Source organism: Megascapheus bottae, chromosome 31, assembly GCF_031878675.1.
Source record: "Megascapheus bottae isolate mThoBot1 chromosome 31, mThoBot2.hap1, whole genome shotgun sequence".
In the NCBI taxonomy this organism is placed as follows: Eukaryota; Metazoa; Chordata; class Mammalia; order Rodentia; family Geomyidae; genus Megascapheus; species Megascapheus bottae.
Genome location: NC_143539.1, coordinates 6307555 through 6334964, shown reverse-complemented (window position 1 = coordinate 6334964; position 27410 = coordinate 6307555). Strand labels below are relative to the sequence as shown.

Here is a 27410-nt window from a genome sequence, read left to right as displayed (position 1 = left end):
TTTTTGTTTCTTCTTCGGAGAAGACTCTCTTTAAGTCTTTGGCCCATTTTTTAATGGGATGGTTGTTACTTTGGAGATTAATTTTGGAGTGATTCAATTTTTTGAGTTGTTGATATATTTTAGATATGAGGCCTTTGTCCGTTGTTTGGTTGGTGAAGATCTTCTCCCACTCTATAGGCTTCCTAATTAATTTAGTAGCTATGTCCTTTGCCATATAAAAACTCTGCAGTTTAATGCAGTCCCACTTATCCAGTCATTCTCTGATTTGTTGTGATTTTTGGTCCTTATTAAGAAAGTTTTGACCTGTGCCAAGGAGGCCTAGTGTATCTCCTATTCCTTCTTGTAAAGTTTTCAGTGTGTCAGCTTTTACCTCCAGGTCTTTGATCCATTTGGAGTTAATTCTAGTGCATGGTGACAAAGAAGGATCTAACTTTAGTTTTCTGCAGGTGCTTAACCAGTTCTGCCAGCACAACTTGTTGAAGAGGCTGTCTTTCTTCCATTCTATTTTTTTGGCTCCCTTGTCAAAGATTAGGTGGCCATAGGTCTGTGGTTTAATATCTGGGTCCTCAGTTCTATTCCATTGGTCTTCAGGCCTGTTCTTGTGCCAGTACCAAGCTGTTTTGAGAATTATAGCCCTGTAATAGAGTCTAAAGTTTGGAATTGAAATTCCTCCAGCACTGTTCTTTCTGCTAAGAAGTGTTTTTGCTATACGGGGTCTTTTATTGTTCCATATGAAATTTTGAATTGCCTCTTCTATTTCTTTAAAGAATGCCATTTGGATATTGACGGGTATTGCGTTGAATTTGTAGATAGCCCTTGGCAAGATTGTCATTTTCACAATGTTGATTCTTCCAATCCAGGAGCATGGGAGGTTTTTCCATTTCCTTAGTTCTGCTTTAATTTCCTTTTTTAGGGTTTTAAAGTTTTCATCAAAAAGGTCCTTTACATTCTTAGTTAAGCTAATTCCTAGGTACTTTATTTTCTTTGAGGCTATTGTGAAAGGAGTTGCATTCCTGATTATTGCCTCGTTCCTCTCACTGTTGGCATAAAGGAAGGCAGTTGATTTTAGAGGGTTGATTTTATAGCCTGCTACTCTTCCAAAGTTTTGAATCAGCTCAAGGAGCTTGGGAGTAGAGTCCATAGGATTCTTTAAATACAGAATCATGTCATCTGCAAAGAGGGATAGTTTTACTTCCTCTTTCCCTACTTGGATCCCCTTTATGCTTGCTTCTTGCCTTATTGCACTGGCTAGGAATTCTAGTACTATGTTAAAGAGGAGTGGAGAGAGTGGGCATCCTTGTCTCATTCCTGATTTTAGAGGGAATGGCTTTAGATTTTCACCATTAAGTGTAATACTAGCAGTGCGTTTGTCATACACAGCCTTTATTATATTGAGGAATGTTCCATGGATTCCTAGTTTCTCCAGAGATTTTAACATAAAGGGGTGTTGGATCTTGTCAAATGCCTTTTCCATGTCTGTTGAGACAATCATGTGATTTTTGTCCTTGCTCCTGTTGATGTGTTGAATTATATTAATTGATTTGCGTATGTTGAACTAGCTTTGCCTCCCTGTGATGAATCCAGTTTGATCATAGTGTATAATTTTTTTGATGAGTTGTTGTAGACGGTTGGCCAGTATTTTGTTGAGAAGTTTTGCATCGATGTTCATCAAAGAAGTAGGTCTATAGTTCTCTTTCTCTGATGAATCTCTGTCTGGTTTAGGGATGAGGGTTATACTGGCTTGATAGATTGAGCTTGGTAAAGAACCTTCATTTTCAATTTCGTTGAAGAGCTTGAGGAGTATTGGTGTGAGCTCTGCTTTGAAGACCTTATAGAATTCAGCTGTGAATCCATCTGGCCCTGGGCTTTTCTTAGGTGGAAGTTCTCTAATTGCCATTTCTATTTCAGAGCTTGAAACAGGCCTGTTGAGTTGGATTAGTTCTTCTTGGTTCAGTGTGGGTATGTTAATATTGGCTAGGAATTCATCCATTTCTTCTAGATTCTCAAATTTATTGGTGTAAAGGTTTGAGAAGTATTCCCTCATGATATTCTGGATCTTGGTAATTTCTGTCGTGATATTACCATTTTCATCTGCGATTTTGTTTATTTCGATATGCCCTCTTCTTTTTTTGGTAAGATTTGCTAAGGGTTTGTTAATTTTGTTAATTCTTTCAAAGAACCAACTCCTTGTTTTGTTGATTCTTTCTATAGTTTTTTTGGATTCCGAATCATTTAATTCTGCTTTGATTTTAATAATTTGCTTTCTTCTACTGGGATTAGGGTTGCTTTGTTGCTCTTTTTCCAGGAGCTTAAGGTGAGACATTAACTTGTTGGTTTGTGATTTTTCCAACTTGGTGTTGTAGGCACTCAGTGCTATAAATTTTCCTCTGAGTACTGCCTTTGCTGTGTCCCAAAGGAGTTGATATTTTGTGTGCTCCTTGTTGTTAAATTTCATAAACTGTTGGATTTCTGTTCTGATCTCTTCGATGACCCATTGGTGGTTCAACAATGTGTTGTTCAGTCTCTATGAGTTACAGGGTTTTCATTGGTGTTTGGTTCCAATTTGATGCCTTTGTAGTCTGAGAGCGTGCATGGAATAATTTCAGTGTTTCTGAATCTGTCCAGGTTTGTTTTATGGCCTAAGATGTGGTCTATTTTGGAAAATGTTCCATGTGATGCTGAGAAAAACGTATATTGTGTTGTTGCTGGGTGGAATGTTCTGCAAATGTCTGTTAGATCTAGTTGGTCTATATAGTTGTTCAGTTCTAAGGTTTCTCTGTTGAGTTTTTGCCTTGTTGATCTGTCCATAGGTGAGAGTGGTGTGTTAAAGTCACCAACAATCACTGTGTTTCGATCTATGTATGGTTTCAGTGTAAGTAAAGTTTGCTTGATGAAGTTCGGAGCTCCGGGACTGGGTGTGTAAATATTTAGGATCGTTATGTCTTCCTGGAGGAAAGATCCCTTTAGTAGTATGTAGTAACCTTCTTTGTCTTTTCTTACTAATTTTAGTTTGAAGTCTATTTTATCTGATATGAGGATGGCAACTCCAGCCTGTTTATGGGGGCCGTTAGCTTGATAGATTTTATTCCAGCCTCTCACTTTCAAAAGATGATTGTTTTTTTGGGTAAGATGTGTCTCTTGAAGACAGCAGAACGATGGCTCTTGCTTTTGGATCCAATTAGACAGTCTATGCCATTTAATTGGAGAGTTAAGTCCATTGATATTGAGAGTTAGGATTGAGAGATATTTATTAGTTCCTACCACTTTTAAAAGCTTTTATTAGGGCCTGTGTCTTGACAGTTCTTGTGGTCCTTAGATGGTATGCTGTTTAGGTGCCATTTCTTTCCCTATATTGTATTTATTTTGGTTTTCTATGTATAGAACATCTTTGAGAATTCTCTGTAGTGTTGGTTTTGTTGCTACATATTGTTGCAGCTTTTCCCTGGAATGGAATGTTTTTATTGTTCCCTCAGTTATGAATGAGAGCTTAGCTGGGTACAGTATTCTTGGTTGGTAGTTGTTTGACTTAAGGGCATGACATATATGCTTCCAGACACTTCTTGCTTGCCTGGTCTCTGCTGAGAAATCTGGGATTATTCTTATTGGTTTGCCTTTATAGGTTATTGATCCCTTTACCTGGCTGCCTTTAGGATCCTTTCTTTGGTCTCTATTGATCCAGTTTGGATTACAATGTGGCGGTGGGATGTTCTTTTCTGGTCAGGTCTGTTTGGGGTTCTAAAAGCTTCTTGTATCTGGATGGGCCTGCCCTTCTGGATATTTGGGACATTCTCTGAGTATATTTCCAATATCATTGACCTCTTTCTCCAGGCCCTCCTCAATACCAATTAGCCTTAAATTAGGCTTCCTAATTGTATCTTGGACCTCCTGAAGCGCTCTCTCATTTTTCCTAGATTTGGATTGACTCATTTTCTGTTCTTTCTCTATAATAACTAAATTATCTTCAGCCCCGGAAATTCTCTCCTCTGCATTGTCTAACCTGCTATCAAAGCTATCTATTTTACTTTTCATCCCCCTTGCTTCTAATTGCTCATTTTTGATGCCTTGCATCTCTTCTTTTAGATCATGTATGGATTTCTTTAGCTCCTTGATTTCCATTTGAGTGGTTAGCTCAGTAGCTTTATTTTCTTTGGACATTTGCTGGAGTTCAGTCACCTTTTTATTTGTGGATTCTATGAATTCATCCATCTTTCTTTGAAAAACCTTTATTATGGCCTCCTTTATGGCTTCTTCTTTTTCACTTATCACCTTGTTTATGGTTTCCTCTTGTTTAGCTATGGCTTCCTCCCTTATCTCTTTCTTTATATTTTCACATTTTTCATTAATGATGTTTATCAATTGCATTTGTATAGCACTTGGAAGACTCTCCTCTAGGTTTGCCAGTGACTGTTCCATTGTCTGTTTACATTGGGTGGGGGATATTGATTCTTGATTTGACATTTTTCTTGAGTTTCTTGTTCTGCCCATTTGAAAATGGGAGCAAGATTAATACTAAACAGGATTATAGTTTTTTAGATATAACCAACCTAAACCTCTGTAGCTGGCAGACACTAGATGTTCACAAGTTTTGATTGGTGTTATCCCTCTTTCTTTTTGTGCACTTATAGACCAGTCTAATACAACCACTGATAAGCGATTTATACCCAAAACAATAAGCTTCTCAATCCAATCTCTATTGTCTTTAAGTCCCTCTGAGCCTAGAGAATAATTAAACACCTAGATATACAATATCGCTCAACAGCCATCAAGTGTAGATTCATGCATTATAAGGGTTGAAAGATGAACAGAGGACCAGAGATAGAAAAATAGAATGAGAGAGGTCAGGGGAGGTACAAGAGGATTAACGTAGGAGTGTAAGAATATTGTAGTAATGAAGAAAAGGTATAGCGTAAGGATAACTGACCTAAGTTGGTAAGTAGGTAGTGTATTTGAGTACAAAGTTTGGAAAGTATTAGAATAAAACTTATGTGTTGCTGCACGACTAGCTCTCAGCCCAACCAGTGGCCTCACAGTGGGCCATGGGATGGATCTGTGAGCCTCAGTCTGAGAGCGCTGAGCAGACGTTTTCCTGTGCTGCTTCCAGGGGCGGCCCCCAGCCAAGGGTCTGGGGATTGAGAGTTTCAGGGGCTCTCAGCAGGACGAGCAGGAGACCCCTCTGTTCCCAGGGGCGGGGCCCAGCTGAGGAAGTGGGCTCCAAGGGCGGAGCCACACCTTTCTGATTCTCAGAAGGGGAGCTTGGCTGCTGGTCGGCCCTTCAGATTCCTGCTGTGTTTCCACTGCTTTTTCAGAGTCTATGACTGTAGGGGGCCCCTCCGTGCTGTCTTGCTCAGGATTCCCAGCTGGAGGATGCCCCGCTCAAGAATTGAGGGGGGGCGGATGCTGGCTCCTATTTTCCCGCACACCCTCCCGCTGTTGTAAGGCAGGGTCCCAGTGCCCTCTACTCTCCAGATCCAGTGGCCTGGGAGAGGAGCCTGGTGGGCGGGTGGGAGCTGGGGCAGCTCTGCCTCCCCTGGTGGGGTGCTGAGTCTTAGGGTCCGCCCGCCTGTCAGTCTCCAGAGGGCTGGGAATTGAGCCCGTTGGGTAGGTGGGAGTTGGGACAGCTCTGCCTCCCTTGGTGGGGTGCTGGGTCTTAGCACCGCCCACCTGCCAGTCTCCAGTCAATGGCCTGAGGGAGGGGGCTGTTGAGAGAAGGGACAGGATTCTAAATTCCTTGCCCCCCTGCTCCCGCCAGTCTTTCTCGGGCGGGGTGTTGGGGTCTGAGTTAAGTTCTATTGCTTGGCACCCGCTCCGCTTTCCCAATGTGTTTGGGGACGCGCTGTGTTACTCACGCCTCTGCGTTTGTCTGTGGGTGCTCCACGGTGGTGGGGAGTCTTTCACTACCCTCGGGTCTCCTCCGCCACCTGTGTTCCGCGTCTGGGTTCCGCTGCTTGCTGTTCTGGTTCCGCATCTGGGTTCCGCTGCTTCTGCGGCTCGCTGGCCCGGTTCTATGCTGGTTTCTGCAGCGTTCAGGGCTGCCTGGCCCGGCGCCCTCTGCTGCCGCTTTTCATGGCTTGGAGCTGGCGGGGAGGGGTGGGGGAGGGGTCCTCGTGATCCAAATTCTTTGAGAAAGTTGGATGTGAGCTTTATCTGGATTTCTTTTCCGGTTTCAGTCTTTCTCCATTGCTTTTTGAGTTTGTTGTTGTGGATTTCTTAAGATAATTGGCTTGTGGGATGCCCTGGTTCTCTCTTTTTGTGAGAGAGAGCTAGGCAGCTTCCCTATTGTCTCTGCGCCATCTTCCTTCCCCACCTGTCTTCCTTCTTAATCAAAGACTTCCTCCCCTGCCATGCCCCTTCTTTCCTACTCAGAGGCTTTTCACTCCTGACTCCCCTACCCCACCTCCCCGCAGAAGTCCCTGGTCAGGAGATCCAAGCCTTCACTTGAGTCTTCTTAAATCAAGAGATGCAAATCCAGCAGTGGTGACTCAGGCTGTCAACACGGCTACTCAGGAGTCTGAGGTCTGAGGATCGAGGTTCAAAGCCAGCCCAGGCAGGAAAGTCTATAAGGCTTTTATAGGGGGACTTGAACTCGGGGCTTGATCACTTTCCTTGGGTCCTTTTTGTTCAAGGCTAGTGTTCTAACACTTGGAGACTGAGCACCACTCCCACAGAAATGCTCCAGCCTCCACTCCCAGGATCCCACTTCCTTCCCCCTCCTACTGTCATTCGATGTGAGTTTCAACCCATTCATATGTCCATCTGCCTTTCTCACAATCCCAGTGTTACGTCTTCTTTTCAGGGTACTGAGTTGTTCCCTTTGTTGGGTTTTGTGCTGAGAGACACCAAGTTCTTCTCCAACCCCTGAGATTTCAACCCTTACCACTTCCTGGATGACAAGAGACAGTTTAAGAAGAATGATGCTTTTGTCCCCTTTTCCATTGGTAAGTGACCAGCATTGGCCACCAGGCCATGGTTCACAACAAAGGGCATAGCTATGCCAGCCCCCTCTTATGAATATCTTTCTCCAGCTTGGAAGTTCCGCTTGGATCTATTCTGAGATCAACTCCATATAAAAACCCATAATTCCCAAACAGCCTCTATGGGAGTCTAGGAAAGAAGACAACCAAATCTCATTCAGAGATGAGGAAAATCAAGAACAGACTTAGTCAGCCAGGTTGTCTGAGGCTCACACCTGTCCATCCTAGCTACTCAGGAGGCTGAGATCTGATGATCACAGTTCGAATCCAGCCCAGGGCAGACAAGTCCACAAGACTCTTAGCTCCAGTGAACCACCAGAAACTGGCAGTGGTGCTATGGCTCAAAGTGGTAGAGCACTAGCCTGAAGTGAAGAAGCTCAGGACAGCACTCAGGCCCTGAGTTCAAGCTGCATGACTGACCAAAAAAGATATTGTAAGTGGAGCTATGACTCAACTGCTAGAGCCCCAGCCTTGACGGGAAAAGCTAAAGGACAATTCCCAGCCCCCTCATGGTCTAGGGAAACTGAGGCTCAGAATAGATGGGAGGCTTCTTGGAAAGTCTCAAGAAGAATTTCATAGCCCCACCCCCTCCCTTATACAACCCAGCTGGGGATCTTGGGTTTGAGGATGACATCACAGAGATTGCTGGCTTCACCTAGCCCTCCCTCCTCTCCTCTCCTCTCCTCTGCAGGCAAGCGGTTCTGTTTCAGGGAAGGCCTAGCTAGAATGGAGCTCTTTCTCTTCCTCACCACCATCATGCAGAACTTCCGTTTCAAGTCCACACAGGCGCCTGAAGACATCGACGTGTCCCCCAAACACGTGGGCTTTGCCACAATCCCACCGACCTTTACTATGAGCTTCTAGCCTCGCTGAGTCTATAGGCTGTGCTGGGGGAGGGGAAGGGGAGGGCAGAGGAGAGGGAGGGATGGGGACACTGGGAGGGGAGGGGGAAAGGGCAAAAATGAGGGAGACAGGTGGGGCTGGATAGATCAGATGAGGAGAGGAAACAGGTCAGATGGCTGACCTTGCTGGGGAAGATGGGCGCTTCCAACATCTGATGTCAAATGTTGGGAATTTTCATATCTTGAAAAGTTATAAAAAATAAATCAGTTCAGATGTGTTGAAGGGAGCTTGTTGGTCAAGTTCATATCAAGTGCTGGACGCGTTCCGCGCACAGAAGTTGTACAAAGGGAGGGGCTCAGCCTGGCTGCGGATGAGTGCTGTGCTGAGGCGCTCAAGTTACAGAGCTGAAGTAGCTGCTGAGGGCTACTGTTGTCCTAGCTACTCAAGGCCGGGCCTGAGGGTCATGGTTCAAAGGCAGCCCAGGCAGGAAAGCCCATGAAACTCTCATCTCCAGTGACCCACCTGAGGCCAGGAGTGAAGCTGTGGCTCAAAGTGGTCAAACAAGCGCCCAGGCTCTGGGTTCAAGGTCCATGACAAACGAAGAAGAAAAGGAAGCTGCCGACCAAGGAGGAGGAAGAGGAGGAGGAAGAGGAGGAAAAGGAGGAGGAGGAAGAGGAGGAGGAGGAGGAAAGAGGAAGGAAGAGGAGGAGGGGGAAAAGGAGGAGAAGGAGGAGGAGGAAGAGGAGGAGGAAAAGGAGGAGGAGGAAGAGGAGGAGGAGGAGGAAAGAGGAAGGAAGAGGAGGAGGGGGAAAAGGAGGAGAAGGAGGAGAAGGAAGAAGAGGAAAAGAAGAAGGAAGAGGAGGAGAAGGAGGAGGAGGAGGAGAGGAGGCAGCAGAGAAGGAGGAAGAAAGTTGAAGTGGTTGCTGGGCGATGCCCTGCTCACCTGTCACCTCAGGAGGCTGAAATCTGAGATCCCAGTTCTAAGCCAGCCAAGGCAGGAAAAATCCACAAGAGTCTTATCTCCAACGAATCAGCAAAAAAAAAAACAGGTATCGGAGGTGTGGCTCAAGTAGTAGAATGCTCACCTTGAGCAAGAGAGCTGAAGGACCAGAAGGCACCCAGGCTTCGAGCTCAAGGCCGATGACTGGCCTACGGATGAGGGCGAGGGGAGCCCAGAAAAATTATGAAAGCTTAGAAACAACTAATTAAATCACCAGAAGCTTTAATACCAGAAGAGAATGTTTGGTGTGAGAGTGGCGTCTCCAATGTCCTGCAACCTCACCTTCTTTTCTTTTCTTTTTTTTTTACATTTTAATTTTTTTTTGTTGGTCATGGGACTTGAATGCTGGGCCTGGGTGCTGTCTCTGAGCTCTTCAGCTCAAGGCTACCACCCTACCCCCTGAGCCACAGCTCCACTTCCGGGTTTCTGGTGGTTAATTGGAGAGAAGAGTCTCACAGACTCTTTAGTGTCTGGGCTGGCTTTGAACCCATCAGTCTCAGATCTCAGCCACCTGAGTAGCTAGGGTTATAGGCATGAGTCACCTCACTCAGCAACTCCATCGTGTGTGTGTGTGTGTGTGTGTGTGTGTATGTGTGTATGTGAGACTCCATCCTAAAGTTTTACATTTCCACCTGTGAGACTAGTTCCTTATAGTTTGACACTTGAAGATATACCTGTATCTTATATTGTTTCAGTTTCTAAGTAACAACCATAGTAACTGGTCGTGGAAATGATCATTGTAACAGGTTATAGAAATTGTAGTGATTGCAGAAATGCCATAGTAACTGTCATATTGTCCTGATTATAATTGGTTACAGCGTTGTTTAAGCTCACTCAGGTCAACTTCCGATATTGTTTTAGTTTTGTAACTTCATGCTTGCACTTGCAGGACAGAACCATTAGTGACTTTCCTCTCCTGAGCAAATAAGGGGAGGGGTAGGCTTTCAGCTTTAAAGGGGGGGCCACAAGACCAGACTGGACACTGCATTTTTTGGGGACACCCAACCATCCGCTGTAGTCCCAGCCAATAATAAAGATTTTCTTTAGACTCTTCTCTATGTCTGCATTGTCTTCTCTGGTTGTCTTCTATTTAACATTCTGGAGGCCCAGGGAGATGCCAAAGAGTAAGAAAGTAGACCCCAGGTTGTCTCAGCAGCGAACCAGGCACCAAGGAGATGACCAAGTTGATTCCTGAGAGAGGTACCACCAGAAATGTTCCTGGGCTCCCAGGAATGACACTTCTCTCCTCCCTGCTGCTCTAGAGGTCCCCGAGGCTTCTACCTCAAATTACTTATTTGACATCCTAGAAAGTCGCTTGTTCTTACAGAGCTCCCTAGGTTAAGTTTGTGTGGAGCGCTCTCTGGAGGACATTGTGGAGAGGCAGCCATCAATCCAGTGTCCTAGGACCATGGGAAATGTTACTGGCACTTTGTAATAGACTCAAGTATTGGTCAGGATTTTCTGGCTTGAGTCCTGGGGTGTGTGTGTGTGTGTGTGTGTGTGTGTGTGTGTGTGGTGACCACCTTTTGATTGCTCTGTCACTGATTCTGTCAGTGTTGGTTTTGTTTGTGCTAGTTGGTATGAAATGGAGGAGAAGGTCAAGCTATCCCGGAACTCCTTTAAAGCACGTACTTGAATGTTTCAGAGATGATTTGATGAAAGGGAGGAGTATGGCATCCACCTCTCCTTGGGAAAACTCCAACCTCCTGTGAGCTCCAATGGCCCACATTCAATGTGGGGTGGCCCCGTGAGGGAACCTGGAAAACCAGATGCCAAGTCCTGCCCCCCCATCAGTTTCCCTACATTGACTGCTGTTTGTTTGTTTTTTACAGAACCCTCCACCTTAGTTGAAAACTGGCCTGTCACAGTATTGCCCTAGTATGGACAAAAACCACCCAATTTCTTATCATTTCTTAAAAACTACCATCTTGGGCTTGGAGGAATGGCTCCAGTGGTAGAGCATGAGCTGGTGCAGCTCCAAGCCAAATGACAGGACCGTCTGATTGCACTCTACCGTGCACACAGGCTTTGAATGGGAGCTCGCTCTTCTGCTTGGACCTCAGTCTCCTGACTCACCTTTCTCCTTTCCATGGAAAAGCCCTTCAGAGGTGAGCCTAGACAGGCCTGCATCTGGAGAGCCTCAGTGGAGGGCAGTACACAGTACAATTTCCTGAGACACCACCTGTGCCTCCTGGGACTTATTTGAGAAGCCATCTGAGACTTCCAGAGGTCCTCTGGGACATGTGGGTTAAGTACCTGTGTGTGTTACCAGCTCTATCTGTGTCCTGTATCCTCCTCCACTTACTCCTTTTTTTTCCCAGGATGTGAAAACAGTGTCCTGAAGTTCTTGTAAACAAAACCATAAAGGAAACATCTTCTCTCCCGGTGTCACAGGATCCCCTGAAGAAGACCTACTGCTGCATTCTCCCCCTTATTCTGTGCCAACAGCACCTCTGATGTTAAATCCTCCCCCATACAGTCATCTTCCTACCCCTGAGACAGGCGCCAACCCCTGGGAGACACTGTAGACGGGCCCCCTTTCTAGTGTACATTCCCTCTACAACCGTATAACTGGAAACAACAAAATCCATCCCTTTCAGGAAGAAACCCCAGGGGCTCATCTCATTATTGGAGACAGTCTTCGTCACACACCAGCCCAACTGGGGACAATTGTCAGCAACTTCTACAGGTACTTTTCAGCTGGGAAGAAAGGGAGCATGGCCGGTGTAGTGCCCTCCCCCGTGAAGGGCCCAGTCCACTTGGAACAAGTCTTTCCCCTGATTTGCCCAAGCTGGGACTACAACAGTCATCAAGATAAAGATCAGCCTGCCAATTATCACCAGACTCTGTTAGCAGGAATACAAGTACTGGCTGGGAAGCCAGATAATTTATCCAAGGTGAGTGTGATTGTACAGCTTTGCACTGAGCCCCCTGCTGCTTTTCTGCAAGGTCTCCTGGAACATTTAATCCTATAGATCCTGAGACACTATATATGGCCTTTGTTACTCAGTCAATTTCAGATATAAGTAAAAAACCTCAAGGATTAGAAGGTTTTGTGGGAAAGGTGCTCTCTGAGCTGGTATCGGTCACCCAGTGTGTGTTTGATAACAGAGATACCCTAGAAGAAAAGCAGTTTAAAATGGTGATTGGAGTTTTCGGAGCAGCACTAGAACCCCTCCACAATGGCATAACTCATTTGCAAATGGCAGAAGTAAACCTCTGGGACTAGGCCAATGTACTTATTTCAAGCAATATGGACACCGGAAAAAGGAATGTGCAAGGAGGAGAAAGATGGAAAATGACAGGTCAGGTAAGCGCATTAGCTGTGTGGAAACTGTTCATATCTCCTGAGAAGCATAAAAAGGAGCTGCAGGCTCTAAAATCCAACCTTGTTGAACTTAAAAATCATATCTGTTGCCCGGCACAGGGGCTCACGTTTGTAATCCTAGCTACTCAGGAGTCTGAGATCCGAGGATCTAGGTTCAAAGCCAGTCCGGGCACTAATGTCTGTGAGATCCTTTTTTTTTTTTGCTAGTTGTGGGGCTTGAACTCAGGGCCTGAGCACTGTCCTTGGGCTTTTCTCAAGGTTAGCACTCTGCCACTTGAGCCACTTTACCACTTCCAGCTTTTTCTATGTATATGGTACCGAGGAATCGAACCCAGGTCTTCATGCATGCTAGGCAAGCACTCTACCACTAGGCTAAAATCCCAGCCCTGTGAGATTCTTATCTCCAATTAAGCACCAGAAAACTGGACGTGGCGTTGTGGCTGAAGGGGTAGGGCGGTAGCCATAGGCTGATGAGTTCAGGGACAGTGCCCAGGCCCAGAGTTCAAGACCCACAATGGACAAAAAAAAAATCTTATCTCTGAACTTAATAAAAAAAAACATGTGGCAAAGATCAAGAAAAAAATTTACACACTCCTGTCTGACATAAATTAGAAATATCTTTGATATTTTGATATCTTTGTAAATACCAAAGATGAGATCAAAATCCTCAAAAGAGCCTGGAAAATACTCAGAATCAAATGGGAGCCAAGTCCATCAGCCTGGATGAACACAAGGCCAAGCTGGGTGCCATGGGTCAGAGGTTAAAGGAGGCTCTGGAAGCCAACGCTGCCATCCTGGCTGACTGCAAGCAAGGCCAGGAGGAGATCCTGATGCTGTGAGCAGAAATCAAGGCCCAGAAGAAGGAGCTAGACACAATACAAGAATGTATTAGGCTGAAGTACACGCTGATTATCAGCTTTGAAGAGTGTGAGCAGAAATTCAAAGCACTGAAAGAGCAGTTGCAAGGATCTCTGACTGAAATTCCTTTCTCAGACTGCTCCATCTTCATCCTCCTCTTCCTCTTCCTTTTCTGAAGAGGCACACAGCGGGGAGAAGCAGAAATATTGGTTATCTTTCTGAGGTCAGTGTGGAGGGTCAAAGTGAAGAGAACAAAACAGACAGCAAAATAGGCAAATTCCTTGTTGGTTTTTGGAAAGGGAGAGAGGGAGGGGCTTTGTGGTGTGGTCAGCAGCCTGTCCACCTTTGGCTGCCCTGGGCCTGGGTCCTTGCTTTGCTTCTCTTTTTCTTGAATAGAAAGAGCAGATTGGATAAGTCATTTCTTGGTGATTTGGGGCTCATGAATTGTTTAAGAACAATTCTCTGTCTCAGTTCCTGAGAATATTCATAATTGAGTATAATAATTGAAAGCCCCATTTGGAGACTATTGAGACCAACTAGCCTATACTTTGGCCAGACTCAACTGGCAATAGAAGATGAGCTATTTTGGCTTTAGGGAGTCGTTGAATTTAAAAAACATCTAGAGAGGGGCCAGGAGCGTGGCCTAGTGGTAGAGTGCTCGCCTAGCATGCATGAAGCTCTAGGTTCGATTCCTCAGTACTATATACATAGAAAAAGCCAGAAGTGGTTTCTGTGACTCAAATGGTAGAGTGCTAGCCTTGAAGAAAAGCCCAAAGATAGTGCTCAGGCCCTGAGTTCAAGCCCCAGGACTGGCACAAAGAAAAGAACATCTAGAAAGGGTAAAAGACACCCCAAGGGGGTATCCTGGCTTAGGAGGGACTGTTGTAAACACTAAGAGGAAGTGAAGCACTCTGGTGAGGATGTGTGCGTGTGGTCAGTGAGGGGGTAGGAGCACAGCCAGCAGTGATATGGGGGTGGAGGCCCTGAGGAATGTGGAGGACAGAGTCCCGAGGCCTTCAGGAGCCACAGTACCACTTCCAGCCTTTGAGTCAATCATTGGAGATGAGGATTTCATGTGGTCTTTTCTTCCCGAGGCTGGCTTCAAGTTATTAGCCTCAGATCTCAGCTTCCTTAGTAGCTAGGATGACAGGCGTGAGCCACCAGGGTCCAGCTTTCCTCTAGATGTGCTGCCAGTGCTGGGGCTTTAACTCAGGTCCTGGGTGCTGTTTCTGAGTTTCATGTACTCAAGGCCAGCACTCTGCCATTTAAGCCACAGCTTCACTTTCCAATCTTTCTTTTGTTTGTATTTACCTATTAATGGGAAATAAGGGTTTCACAGACTTGCCTGCCTGGCCTGGCATGTCCTCAGAGGTCAGCCTTCTGAGTAGCTGGGATTATAGACATGAGGCACCTGCGTCTGGCACAATATAGCTGTTGAATGACATTATAGAAGGAGCACAATCCCAGAACAGATGTCTGTGATTTGCCTGAGCTCACACAGCATTATGGAAAGGCTGGATGCAGCCACTGATCCAGGGTCTTAGATATGTGGGAGACGTCAGTAGCCCTTTGTAATAGATTCTTATCTTTCTATTCCAGGAAAAGAGGAGCGAAGCACTCAGGCCTGGGGCCAGCCCAAATGTGAACAGGTAGAGATCATGAAACTCAGCTACTCCTTCTCTCTTTCCAAAATCAACAATTAACTTGCCTGTTTTGTCTGTTTTGTTTTCTGTACTGACCCCAGAAGGGTAGCAGATACTGCTGTGTCTCCCCACTGCCCACCTCTTCAGAGAAGGAAGAAGAGCAGGAGCAGGAGGAGGATAAGGAGGAGCAGGAGGAGTGAGCAGAGGACGAACAGGAAGAGCGGGGAGAAGGAGGAATTTTGATTAGACATCCTTACAAACACACCTATTAAATCTATCATCTTAGCATCTCCATCCCTGATTTTATTTTCTGCTGTTTCTGTGGCTTGAGCTCAGGGACTGCGCACTGTCCAAGTTGTTTTTGCTCAAGATTGGTGCTCTACTGCTTCAGCCACAGCTCCATTTCCTATTCTTTGGTAGTTTATGGAAGATAAGAGCCTCACAGACATTCCTGACCACACCAGGCCGGCTTTGAATTGCTCAGTCTGATTTTGATCATCAAGGCATTGAACATCCAAAGATCTGGTGTTCCTGGCTTTGACTTTATTGAAGGAGGAGGGAAATACAGGGAAATGGATTAGAGACTACATTTTGGTACCATCAGGGCCATAAACCAAAGAGAACATAAAGGAACAACATAAAGATGTAGAAAAAAGTACCAGAGTTTCCCATAGGAAGAGTTCAAAGCAGGAGAGGTATACAACTTGTGTGAACTCCCAAGGGTTTTTGAAAAATCTTAAACAAGGCATTGATTCCTTTAAAACATTTTTTTCGCCTGATTAAAACATCCAGATGTGTGTTTGCAGATGACCATTCCTGACCTGAGCCCCAGGACAGAAGGAATTTGAAGTGAGAATTTGAAGAAGAGGAAGGCAAGGAGGAGGAGGAAGAGGAGGAGGATGAGGAGGAGGAGGAGGAGGAGGAGGAGGAGGAGGAGGTGGAGGAGGAGGAGGTGGAGGAGGAGGAGGAGGAGGAGGAGATGGTATTGGTTCCATGGGCCCAGTACAATGGGAAGGTTCTTTATTGGCCCAGCGGGGGGTTCTCAGCGGGGCACCAGGCAGAGCTTATAAACTGGGGGGATGTTGCCAAAGCCTGAAATCCTGTGGGTGACATCAATGTCCGCAGGTGGCACGAGTGAGCACAAGGAGAAGTTCTGAAGGATGGAGGTGAAGTAGAGGAAGAGCTCCATGCGAGCCAGGGCCTCCCCAACGCAGATCCGCTTGCCTGTGGGCACAGAAGAAGTGGGAGGGCTGGCCAAGGTCTAGGAGTTTCCTTTTTCTTTTCTTTTTGTGCCAGTCCTGGGGATTGAACTCAGGACCTGGCATTGTCCCAGAGCTTCCCACACACATACAAGGATAATATTCTACCGCGTCAAGAGACGGATGCAGTACTAGCACTCTAAAACTTCTGACTTTTTCAGTGGATCATTACAGATAGGAGTGTCAGGGATTGTTCTGCCTGGGCTGGCTTTGAACTGTGGTCCCCAGATCTCAGCCTCCTGAGTGGCCTGGATAATAGGCGTACGCCACCAATGCCCAGCTTCAGTTTATTTCATAATGGAAGGCAATCTGCTGACTCCTGGTCCAGTGGTCCAGTGGTTCTAAAGTGGAACTCTCCATCTTCCTGCCCCAGCCGCTCACATGCTGGGATTACAGGCCTGCACCACTATGCCCAGAGCTACCATTTCCTCCTCCCCCTCCCCCTCCCTGCCCCTCATCGTGGGCTCAGTGCCTCCAATTCTTCATGTAATGACTCTGTGACACAGCCCTCTGTGTCCCACGCTGACCTGGACTTGAAGAGATGGCTCTAGCCCTGACTGGGGGAAGGGAGATGAGTTTCCAAGACCATGAGAACTTACCAGAAGAGAAGGCCACAAAGGCATCGTTCTTCTTGAAGCGTCCCTGTCCGTCCAGGAAGTGCTGAGGATAAAAGTCATTTGGGTATTGGAAGTATTTGGGGTCTCTCAGGACAGAGCCAAGTAACGGGTAGACATCTGTGCCCTGGGGACAAGATGGGGGCGATTAAGAAAAAGTCCATGTCTGAGAAGGGGCATACACAACCGAGGGGAGTGCAGAGGAGGCGAAGAGGGGACCGTGAGGAACAGTCCCACCTTGGGCAGAAAGTAGCCTCGGAAATGAGTGTCCCTGACGACGGTATGGGGAACGCCCAGAGGCACAATGTCCGTCAATCTCTGGACCTCGTGGATCACCGCATCCGTGTAGGGCATTTTGATCCGGTCGTCCACCGTGGGAGTCTGGTGGGGTCCGATCACCTGGTCAACCTCTTCCTGGACCTTGGCTGAGGAATCCAGGAAGAGATTTCACAAACGAAGGCAGGAAAGAGCTAGGATTGAGACTTGGTGGTAGAATGCTTGCCTAGCATGCGTGAAGCCTTGGGTTCCATTCCCAAGCACAGAAAAGGCCAGAAGTGGAGCTGCAGCACAAATGGTAGAGCACTAGCCTTGAGCGAAAGAAACTCAGGGACAGTGTCCAGACCCTGAGTACAAGTCCCAGGAATGGGGGGAAAAAGAGGAGGAGGAGGGGGAGGAGGAGGAGGGGGAGGAGGAGGCAGAGGGAGGAATACCAGGCATTGCTGGTAGTTCATGTCCGTTATTCCATCTCCTCAGGAAGCTGAGATATGAGACTGGAAGTTGGAAGCCAGCTTGGGCAGGAAAGTCTTCCAGACTCTTTTTTTTGCCAGTCCTGGGCTTGAACTCAGGGCCTGAGCACTGTCCTTGGACTTTCTCAAGGCTAGAGCTCTACCACTTGAGTCACAGCTCCACGTCTAGCTGTTCTGCTGGTTCACTGGAGAGAAGAGTCTCACGGCCTTTCCTGCCTGGGCTGGCTTTGAACCCTGAGCCTCAGATCCCAGCCTCCTGAGTCACTAGGATGGCAGGTGTGAGCCACCAGTGCCTGGCCTCTTTTGTCCTCTCAAGATGCTGTCTTGCCTCCTTCCCACCTGTGAGAGGAGAGTGAGGGCCAGCTCAGCGCACCTTCTACCTGAGGATATTTCATTAAGAGCAGAAGTCCATAGCGCAGGGTCGAGCTCACTGTTTCTGTGCCGGCGAAGAAGAGATTGAGGGTGGTGAGCACTAGATTCTTGAGGTGGAATTCTGAGTGTGGATCCTTTTTATCCTGAGAGAGAAGGAGATCGTGAATAGGGTTACCGTCTGGGTCTCTGCGTTGCTGGGGTCCCCACCCCTCTGTGTATGTTTATATGTCTGTCCTGGGACTTGAACTCAGGGCCTGGGCTCTGTCGCTGAGCCTCTCAGTGCTCTATGCTAGTGCTCTACCATGAACATTGTGTATCATAAAGATGGAAATTCCTAGCTGGGTGCTGGGAGCTCACAGCTTTCATCCTAGCTACTCAGGAGGCTGAGATCTGAGGATCGAGGTTCAAGGCAGGAAAATCCATGAGACTCTTCTCCAATGAGCCACCCAAACAAAAGCCAGCAGTGGAGCTGTGGCTACCGTGGTAGAGCACACAGCCGCCCAGGGCTTGAGTTCAAGCCCCCAGTAAGCACACAGACATGCACACACGCACACAAACTATACTAAATGCTTCGCCTTTCCTTCCACCACATGCACGTGAGGATTTTGTGACGTGGACAGGACTTTGAGGAGAGAGCAGCACTGGGGTGGAGGAAGCAGGTACCTGGTGCATCTTGATAAGGAAGCAGTCAATGAAATCTCGAGGGTTTTGGGGGTCGAGGGTGGCTTCATTGACCTTCACTCTGGACGCGATGAAAGCCTTAAGGTCTTCTATCAAAGCATAGATGTGATTGTGTCTTCCGGGCAAATACTGCAGGACTCCCGAGTACATGTCATACAGCTGTGGACACAAGTGACAGAGATGTGTCAGCCACGGGGACGAGCTCCAGGGGACCAAACAGGTGGCCTGAACTGGAGTCAGGAGACAGTTGGGGTAGAGGATTTGGGGTGACCAAGATCCTCATATCTGAGTAGCTAGGGTGAGAAGGTGAGCCTGGAGTGCCTGCTAGGGTTAGGGACCTTTGGTGCAGAGAAGATGACTCCCTGTGCTCACCTTGGCCCAGGGCGTGCTCATCTCGATGAAAGTCTCATTAATCATCTCCAGAAGGTGCAGGAACTGCTGGTCTTTGTACTCAAAGCGTTTTCCAAAGACCACGGAACTGATGACATTGGAGACCGTGCGGCTGAGGAAGAAGGTGGGGTCGATCGGGGTGCCTGGGAGGGGAAGGGAGGAGACAAGCAGAAATCATCCATGGTGGAGGTGATGAGGAGAGGTCATGGATACAGCAGGAGGCTCGCTCTGTGGCTGGTGTGCAGGAAGCACACTGAGGCCGGGTGTCGTGGTGTGTGGGTGCAGTGCCAGCACTGGGGAGGCTGAGGAGAACTGGGAGTGCAAGGCCAGGCCAGAGGCAATGACACACCTCATCACAAACACACTGCAGAACACAGATATCAGCAGTCCATGCAGGAGAGGTTCTGGATAACCAGTCCCTAGGGGGTCTCCTTTGATTTGATTTATTTTGGGGTGGGTTTGGGGGCTGGAACTCATCCTGATGTCTGGGGCTCTATCACTCGAGCCACAGCTCCACTTGTGATTAATGAGTGATAAAGAGTCTCATGGACTTTCCTGCCTCGGATGGCTTTGAACCGATATCTTCAAGATCTCAGCCTCTTCAGTAGCTAGGATGATTGGCATGAGCTACTGGTGCCTGGCACATGCTAATTTTTCAACATGGAACCCAGCTGGTAATCTCTGTAAATCCTGGAAGGTTTCCATCTTCTCTCCTTTCAGAGATTTCTGCCAGCAAGGCCCATCTTCTTATGATTGAACTCCCCCTCCACCAACACCCCATCACCTAAAACCCTCCCACCCCCATACCTTCCGTCTTCCGTAATTCTTCTAGTAGATACCCGGCCTCTTCCTGAATCCGTTCCTCAATGCTCCGCTTTCCCATCCCAAAGTTTCGCAGGACAGTCAGGGAAAAGCGGCGAAGGACCTTCCATCGCTCTCCATTGGCCATAACCAAACCTGCCGAGATGTCAGGTCAGCCTCCCTCTGCCCCCCACCTCAGCATGGGAATGGACTAGCTAGCTCTGGACTCCACTCTGGAGGAAGCCTCCTCAAATTTCCCACCCAGTGGGGGAGGCAGAGGGACCACTAAAATTACCTCTCTTGTGGACATAACCAAATGAATGAGCTGCTGGAAATGTCATATGATGAATGGAAGGGTTTAGGATGGAAATGATGGGTGGGTTGGTGGATGGATGCATGGATGTTGGATGCATGCATGGATGGATGCATGAATGGATAATGGATAAGTTCACAGATAAATGGATGGATGGATGGATGGATGGATGGATGGATGAAAGAATAACAGATTTATGAATGATGAGGCTTATAAATAGATGGATGGATTGATAGATTAGTGAGAATATTTCTATGTTAGAATACATCATGGATGAAAAGATTCTTCTTTGTTAGAAGATATACAACTAAGTTTTTAAAAAACACAAATTAGGGGCCGGGAGTTTGGCCTAGTGGTAGAGTGCTTGCCTAGCATGCATGAAGACCCGGGTTCAATTCCTCAGTACCACATACATAGAAAAAAGCTGGAAATGGTGCTGAGGCTCAAGTGGTAGATCTCCAGCCTTGAGAAAGTCCAAGGACAGGGCTCAGGCCCTGAGCTCAAGCCCAGGACTGGCAAAAAAAAACACAAATTAGAATGCCACTCACCAAGTGTCATTGCTTGCTCTTTCTTACCCCTAGTATTTGTGCGTGTGTGTGTGTGTGTGTGTGTGTGTGTGTGTGTGTGTGTGTGTGTGTGTGTGTGTGTTTGTCCTGGGACATGAACTCAGGGCCTGGGCACTGTCCCTGAACTTCTTTTCCTCAAAGTTAGCAATCTGCCACTTGAGCCTCAGCACCCCTTCTGGTTTTTCCGTTTATGTGGTACTGAGGAAATGAACGCAGGGCTTCATGAAGGCAAGCACTCTACCACTGAGCCACATTCCAAGCCTGACCCTGACTTTTGTTTTAGCAAAATTAGCCTAATTTTGATAGCCTTCTGAAAGGACTCAAAACAAAGATTCCTGCGATCCTGCTCTTCTCACAAAACATGGAACATATCCAGTGCGCTATGACCATTTCTTTGTCTCTCCCTCCACACACACACTTTTTTTTTTGGTGGTTGTGGAATGTGCCCACTTTGGCGTAGGCAGGATGAGGGCAAGCCTCTAGATGGCTGACACAGGTCTCACTAAGTCTCCCTAACAAAGACACTCACCTTCTCCCACTCAGAGAAAGTACATGGACTGCCTGGAAGAGCTTCGAGAAGCTCTGGAGACCTCCCCCTTCTTCAGGACCCACGAGATGGGAGCCCCTGAACACCACGGGTGTACGTGAGGGTGGTGGGCCAGGCAGCATGCCGGGAGCTGTTATAGAAAGGAGACCCTGCTGGGTGCCAGTGGTCACGCCTACCATCCTGGTTACTCAGGAGGCTGAGATATGAGGACCACCATTTGAAGCTAGCCTGACAGGAAAGTGTCTATGAGACTCTTATCTCTAATTAACCCCTCAAAAACTGGAAGTGGCTCTGTGGTGCAAGTGGTAGAGAGCTAGCCTTGATCACAAAGAGGCTGAGAGACACTGCCCAAGTCCTGAGTTCGATCACCACAGCCAACCAAGCCAACCGACTTACCTATGTACGTAGTAGGTATGTTCGAACATACATGCATACATACATGCATACATGTATACATACATGCACACATGAATATGTTGAGTCTTACTGTGAGTTTTCTGCCCAGGCTGCCTTCAAACCATGACCCTAAAATCTCAGCCTCCTGAGTAGCTAGGAAGATAGGTGTGGGCCCACTGGGCTCTTGATTTATTGTACTGATTTTTGTTTTGTGCCAGTCCTGGGCTTGAGCTCAGGGCCTGAGCCCTGTCCTTGGACTTTCTCAAGGCTAGAGCTCTACCACTTGAGCCACAGCACCACTTCCGGCTTTTTTTTCTATATATATGGTACCAAGGAATCGAACCCAGGTCTTTGTGCATGCTAGGCAAGCACTTTAACCACTAGGCCAAACTCCTGGCCCTATTGTATTGATTTTTAAAAGGCATATAATATATTGGCTTTAAGTCTCAATTAGAATTGTTTTATATGATCCAAAGCCTGCTGGCATTGCACCTCTGTGTTCCTCTTTGGACTCACTGAGTGACTGCAGTGGATGATCTGGTCCCGGTGTGGTTGGGATCTTTTCCCTTGGGTGGTGGTTGGTCATGGCTGTGACTTACCATAGCCTTGGAAATTCCGCTCTATCGTTGCTATTTCTCCACGGCCACTGAAGTCATCAGCTTGATCCACCAGCGCCTCCCTCACTGCTTCGTGTCCACATAAAATAACCACTGGCCTTGGACCCAGGTACACAGTGAACACATTGCCATATTTCTCCCGGAGCTGGGAGGGAAGGAAGGCGAGGAGGAGGCAATGGATTGGAGCAGGACACCGGGACATGTCAAGGAGTTGACAGAGGGTGGAGGGGTATCACAGATAAAGTGTATCCTAAGTCTGAGAGGACTGCTGGACAGTCTCTGCTCCTGTGACCCGGGAGCAGGGAACGGGGGTGGAGAGCCACATCCAGATAGCCAAAGATGAGTCCTTGGGTCCTGGGAGCTCACGCCTGTCATCCTAGCTACTCAGGAGGCCGAGATCTGAGGATCACAATTCAAAGCCAGCCTGGGTAGGAAAGTATAGGCACCCTCCCAGAAAACCACAGGGTCACACAGTCAAGTAGAACACAGAGGAAGTTTTCTTGTCAGTTGAGAAACTGACAAGGCCAATTCTCACAGGGAAATGAGGAGCCTGCCTGTTTCTGAGGTGACTGCTTATGAACTAGGGGATGGGCTAAAACAGAAGACCTTAGTGTGGATGAACGGGCCCAGGTGGACGAGGACTCTTGGCAGCTGCCAAAGTAGCAGAAACGAGTATCTGCTGTTACCTTTTACAATTGTAACTGAGCCAATGCAGAGTTTTCTCAATACAGGAGAAGGAGGCTGGTTATTTACAGCCTACATTAAATGGGCCTAGAGATGGTACTTGCCAGGTCCTGGGAAGGAAAGGAGCTTGCCAACCTAGGGGAAAGGAGCCTATAGAGTAACAGAAAGTCTGTGAGACTCCCAGCTCCAATGAACCACCAGAAAGGCCAGAAGTATATCTCTGGCTCCCGTGGTAGAGCACCAGTCTTGAACACAAAAGCTCAGAGACAGCGCCTGCCCAGACCGTGAGTTCAAGTCCAAGGACTGGTGTGCACACATGCACACACACGCGCACACACACACACACACACACACACGACTGCATTAACTCACAAATACACACACAAACTCATATTCCCTGACATTCACATCTTACCATACAAGAAAGTAAAGGAAATAAGCATGAGAGCAGGTACTTGTAACAGGGTTTTCACAGTTACTTGTTAAATGCCTAGTTCAACACCACATAACAGAATTGGATCCCTTGTTAAACATCTGGCAGCTGGGCATGGTGGCTTACTCCTGAAATCCTAGCTACTCATGAGGATGAGATCTGAGTATTGAAGTTTAAAGGCAGCCCAGACACTAAAGTCTGTAAGACTCTTATCTCCAATTAAGCACTAGAAAATGGGAAATGGGGCTGTGTGGCTCAAGGGGTAGTGTAGGTAGTCTTCAGCTGAGGCCCAGAGTTCAAGCCTCACAACTGACAAAAAGAACAAAAAGAAGAAAAGAATAAAACATCTGATCTGCATTGCCAAAGCTTTGAGAATTATAGGAAATTCACCAGAACTATTTGACAAAGTCATTCGTTCCTCTGGCTACTGAGTTAAACATTTCAGGAACAGAAAAACACAGACCAGCTTCCAGGGATTTCACAGAAAGATAAACAATTTCAAAACATGTGTACCAAGTGTCACCATTGACCTTGCATGTGTCTTCCAGTTTCACAAATCTTGACACACAAGGTATGATACAAAATTAAATTTTTGGTTTGGGGTCCTATTATATGTACTGTGCAAGAATTAATCTGTGATGTTTCACCAGTCTTGAAGCTTGAACTCTGGGCCTGAACACACTGTCCTTAGGCTTCTCAAGGCTAGAGGTCTACCACTTGAGCCACAGCACCACTTCTGGCTTTTTCCATGCATGTGGCACTGAGATATCAAACCTGGGTCTTTCTGCATGATAGACAATCACACTACCACTAGGCCAGACTCCGGGCCCAATCTGTGATTTTTTTTCTTTTCCCTCCAAGAAATCAGGAAGAGAATTATCATGATTTTTCCTGAAAAGCAACAAACAAACATCCGCCAGTCACCAGTGCTCACACTGCAATCCTAGTAACTCAGAAAGCTGAAATCTGGAGACAGAGGTTCAAAGCCAGTCTGTGAGACTTTTATCTCCAATGACCCATTCAAAAGCCAAAAGTGACGCTTAAGTGGCTAGAGTGGTAGAGCACTGGCTCTGAATGGAAAAAGATAAGGGACAGCACCCAGACCCTGAGTTCAAGCCCCAGGACTGGCACAGAGACAAAATATAATATATTGACGCTCCTTTGAACAATTGATATTCATGGGAATCAGTGTTATTGGGGGCATGTGTAGGTACTTGTAGTGCTGTGGCGGGGGGTGGGGATGGTTCCTGTGGAAGGAGAAAGGTGAGTCAGGAGATTGAGTTCCAAGCAGAAGAGCCAGCATTCAAAGCCTGTGTGCAGCTGAGAGCAATCAGACATTGCAGCTCCAAGCCTAGTGATAGCCTGTTACAGGATCCGAGTTCCAGACAGGTATATGCAATCTGATGGTCTCCTAATAACCTTTAGAAAATAGGAACTGGGGCTTGGCTCAAGGGTAGGGTGGTAGCCTTGAGCTGAAGAGTTCAGGTACAGTGCCCTGGCCGAGTTGAAGCCACGCGACCCACAAAAAAAAGAAAGAAAAAAAGAAAGGAAAAAGAAAGTACCTGAAATTCATGTCTTCAGTGGAGCCACCCAAAAGCTAAAAGTGGAGCTGGGGCTCAAATAATACTCTGCTAGCTATAGGCAGCAAAAATAATAAGAGAGGGACAAGGCTCTGAGTTCAAGTTCCAGGACACACACACACACACACACACACACACACACACACACACACACACACACACCCCAGAAAGGTGAAAATAAAGGACATATCACTATCTACTACTATACTAGAAGATCAAGCTCCATATCGTTCATGTCATTTTCTTGTGTGAGTGCCAGTCCTCAAGTTTGAACTCAGTCCCTGGGCACTGTCCCTGAGCTTTTGTGCTGAGGGCTGGTGCTCTATCACTTGAACCACAGTTCTACCTCCCCCTTCTTTGGTGGTTCGCTGTAGGTAAGAGTCTCGTCGGCTTTTCTGCCTGGGCTGGCTTCACACTGTGATCCTCTGATCTCAGCTCCTGTGCTGCTCGGATGACAGGCCATGAGCACAGGTGAGCAGCAGTCCTACTCAGTCTCGTTTTGATCATCAAGGCATTGCACAGCCAAAAACATCAGGTGTTCCTGGCTAGGCCTCATCTACTACATAGACCAAAAGCCCGCTAAGCCTCTGGTTTACCTTACCAATATTCTAGCTCTATGTAGCCAGGTGAAATTGAGCCAAATTCTATCCCCACCATGCGTCCCCCCCCATCTCCCTGCCAGGCTGTACCTTCATAAAGGCATTGTATACATCTCTGGGGTCCAGCTGGAGGGAATTCCCTATGAGGGGCCACGGGGTGGGGCCAGGAGGAAGATTCTTCCAGAACTTCTGCTTCCAGACAGACATCAGCACGGTGATGCTCACGAAAGCCAGGATCAGAAGCAAGCCTGAGGCCAGCATGGTGGCAGTGAAGGGGACAATGGATGTGACAATGTGATCTATGCTTTCTTGGACTTTGTTCCTATTTATTCAATTGGGTCACTTCGTCGTGCAATCGCATTCTCCCTCCCTCCATAGATTAACATGCTATACAGGAAGGACAGACATCCACAGCCAGCAGATGCATGGGAACCAGAACTCCAGGATGAATTCACAGCTGGTGGAGAGATTTTTTTCAAAGCTGCCTGGCTGAGGGGCTGAGACTGGAACTCCAGATAGAAAATGGGCCTCAAAGATATGGATTCCAGGAATCCACAGAAAAAAACCTAAATCCTTAAATGTATTGCAGTGGGGACAGCATGTGTAGACTGGGAATCTCTTCAGGAGAGAGGCAGGATTTAGAAAGTCTTCACGGGCCAGGCACTAGTGGCACATATCTGTAATTCTAGCCACTTAGGAGACTGAAATCTGAGGATGTAGATGAAGTGGTAGAGACCTAGCCTACAGCAAAAAAGAAAAAAAAAGCTTGGACAGTGCACAGTCCGTAATTTCAAACCCAAGTACCAGTATAAAAAAAGAAAAAATTCCGGGCCGGAGCGTGGCCTAGTGGTAGAGTGCTCACCTAGCATGCAGGAAGCCCTGGGTTCGATTCCCAGGAACCACATGCACAGAAAATGGTGAAGTTGCACTGTGACTCAAGTAGCAGAGTGCTAGCCTTAAAAAGTGGCTAAGGAGTGGGGTACGGTGGCTCACACCTATAATCCTAGCTACTCAGAAGGCTGAGATCTGAGGATCAAGGTTCAAAGCCAGCCCAGGCCCAGGGGTAGTACGACAGTAGCCTTGAGCTGAAGAGCTCAGGGACAATGCCCAGGCCAAGTTCAAGCTCCATAACCCACAAAAAAAACTGACTAAGGACAGTGCCTAGGCCCTGAGTTCAAGTTCTAGGATTGGCAAGGAGGGAGATGCTAAGATTATAGATTATAGCTCTGGTTGTGAGGATCTCTAATTGAAGTTCTCCCTTCTCAATCCTTTCATTCTGCCACGTCTTCCTCCTTGTCCTCATCCTCCTCCCCCTCTCCTCCCTTTTCTTCTCTGATGAAGTAGCAGGGGAGAGAAGCATTAGCATGTACTATCTTTCTGGGGTCATGGGGACAGACAAAGTGCAGAGGACAAAATCGATGACAAAATAGGCAAGTTACCTATTGATTTTGGAAAGGGGGAGAGGGAGGGGCTTCGTGGTATGGTCAGCTGTCTGTCTACCTCTCCCCAGGCCTTGCTTTGCTCCTCTTTTGCTTGACTGGAAAGAGGAGATAGGAGAAGTCATTTCTCAGTGTTTCTTGGGCAATGAATTATTTAAGAACAATTCTCTCTCCTTTTCTTTTTCTCTCTTTCCTAAATCTTATTTACTTGCTGACTAAATTAGATAAATGGAAGTTTCACAAAACCCTGTTCTGTGTCATCCATGCTATATTCCATCCATCTGCCTAATGGATGGCATATTCAATATGTGAGAAAGTGTCAAGAATAATGTAAAATAGACTGTTGTTGAGGGGAGACCATTCCTCGGTGAGACCACAGAGACACAGAGTACTAGCCAAGAGAAATCTTTATCACACTGAACAGTAAGTATATCCCAAAGAGCGCAATGCTTAGTTGGGTCACATGGGCCCTTTTAAATTGGAAAACTCATCTCCCTTATTCGCTTGAGGGAGAAAAGTCACTAATGGTTTTTCCTGCAGGTTCAAGACCTGCATGAAGTTCCAGAAGCTAAACGTAAGAAGCTAAATGTAAGAAGCATACGAAGGCTAACCTGATGCAGTAAGCAATCATAAGTGGGGCAACAGGGCAGTAATCATGGCATTTCTAAAACCACTACTGTGATGATCCTTTTAACTCATTAATGTGATCATATGCTCTTCCCGTTACAGT

General features: G+C 47.0%; 1 protein-coding gene and 1 pseudogene across 2 annotated transcripts in view; one reads left to right on the top strand and one right to left on the bottom strand.

Moving 5' to 3' along the window:
• Window positions 1-7844, top strand: part of LOC150043817 (cytochrome P450 2A5-like) — a 32576-nt pseudogene extending 24732 nt beyond the window's left edge. The window contains exons 9-10 of the transcript XR_016533422.1: window positions 6794-6935; window positions 7663-7844. The product of XR_016533422.1 is annotated as a cytochrome P450 2A5-like (transcript). The remainder of the gene's footprint in view (window positions 1-6793; window positions 6936-7662) is intronic.
• A 7759-nt stretch (window positions 7845-15603) lies between these two features.
• On the bottom strand, window positions 15604-25502 carry LOC150043816 (cytochrome P450 2G1-like). The gene is made up of 9 exons (XM_090322807.1): window positions 25332-25502; window positions 21928-22090; window positions 19513-19662; window positions 18688-18848; window positions 18298-18474; window positions 17636-17777; window positions 16754-16941; window positions 16502-16643; window positions 15604-15867 (listed from the first exon to the last, which is right to left on the bottom strand). The coding sequence occupies exons 1-9, from the start codon at window positions 25500-25502 to the stop codon at window positions 15686-15688; spliced, it is 1476 nt and encodes a 491-aa protein (XP_090178933.1). The 3' UTR covers window positions 15604-15685.
• Window positions 25503-27410: the final 1908 nt, after the last annotated feature.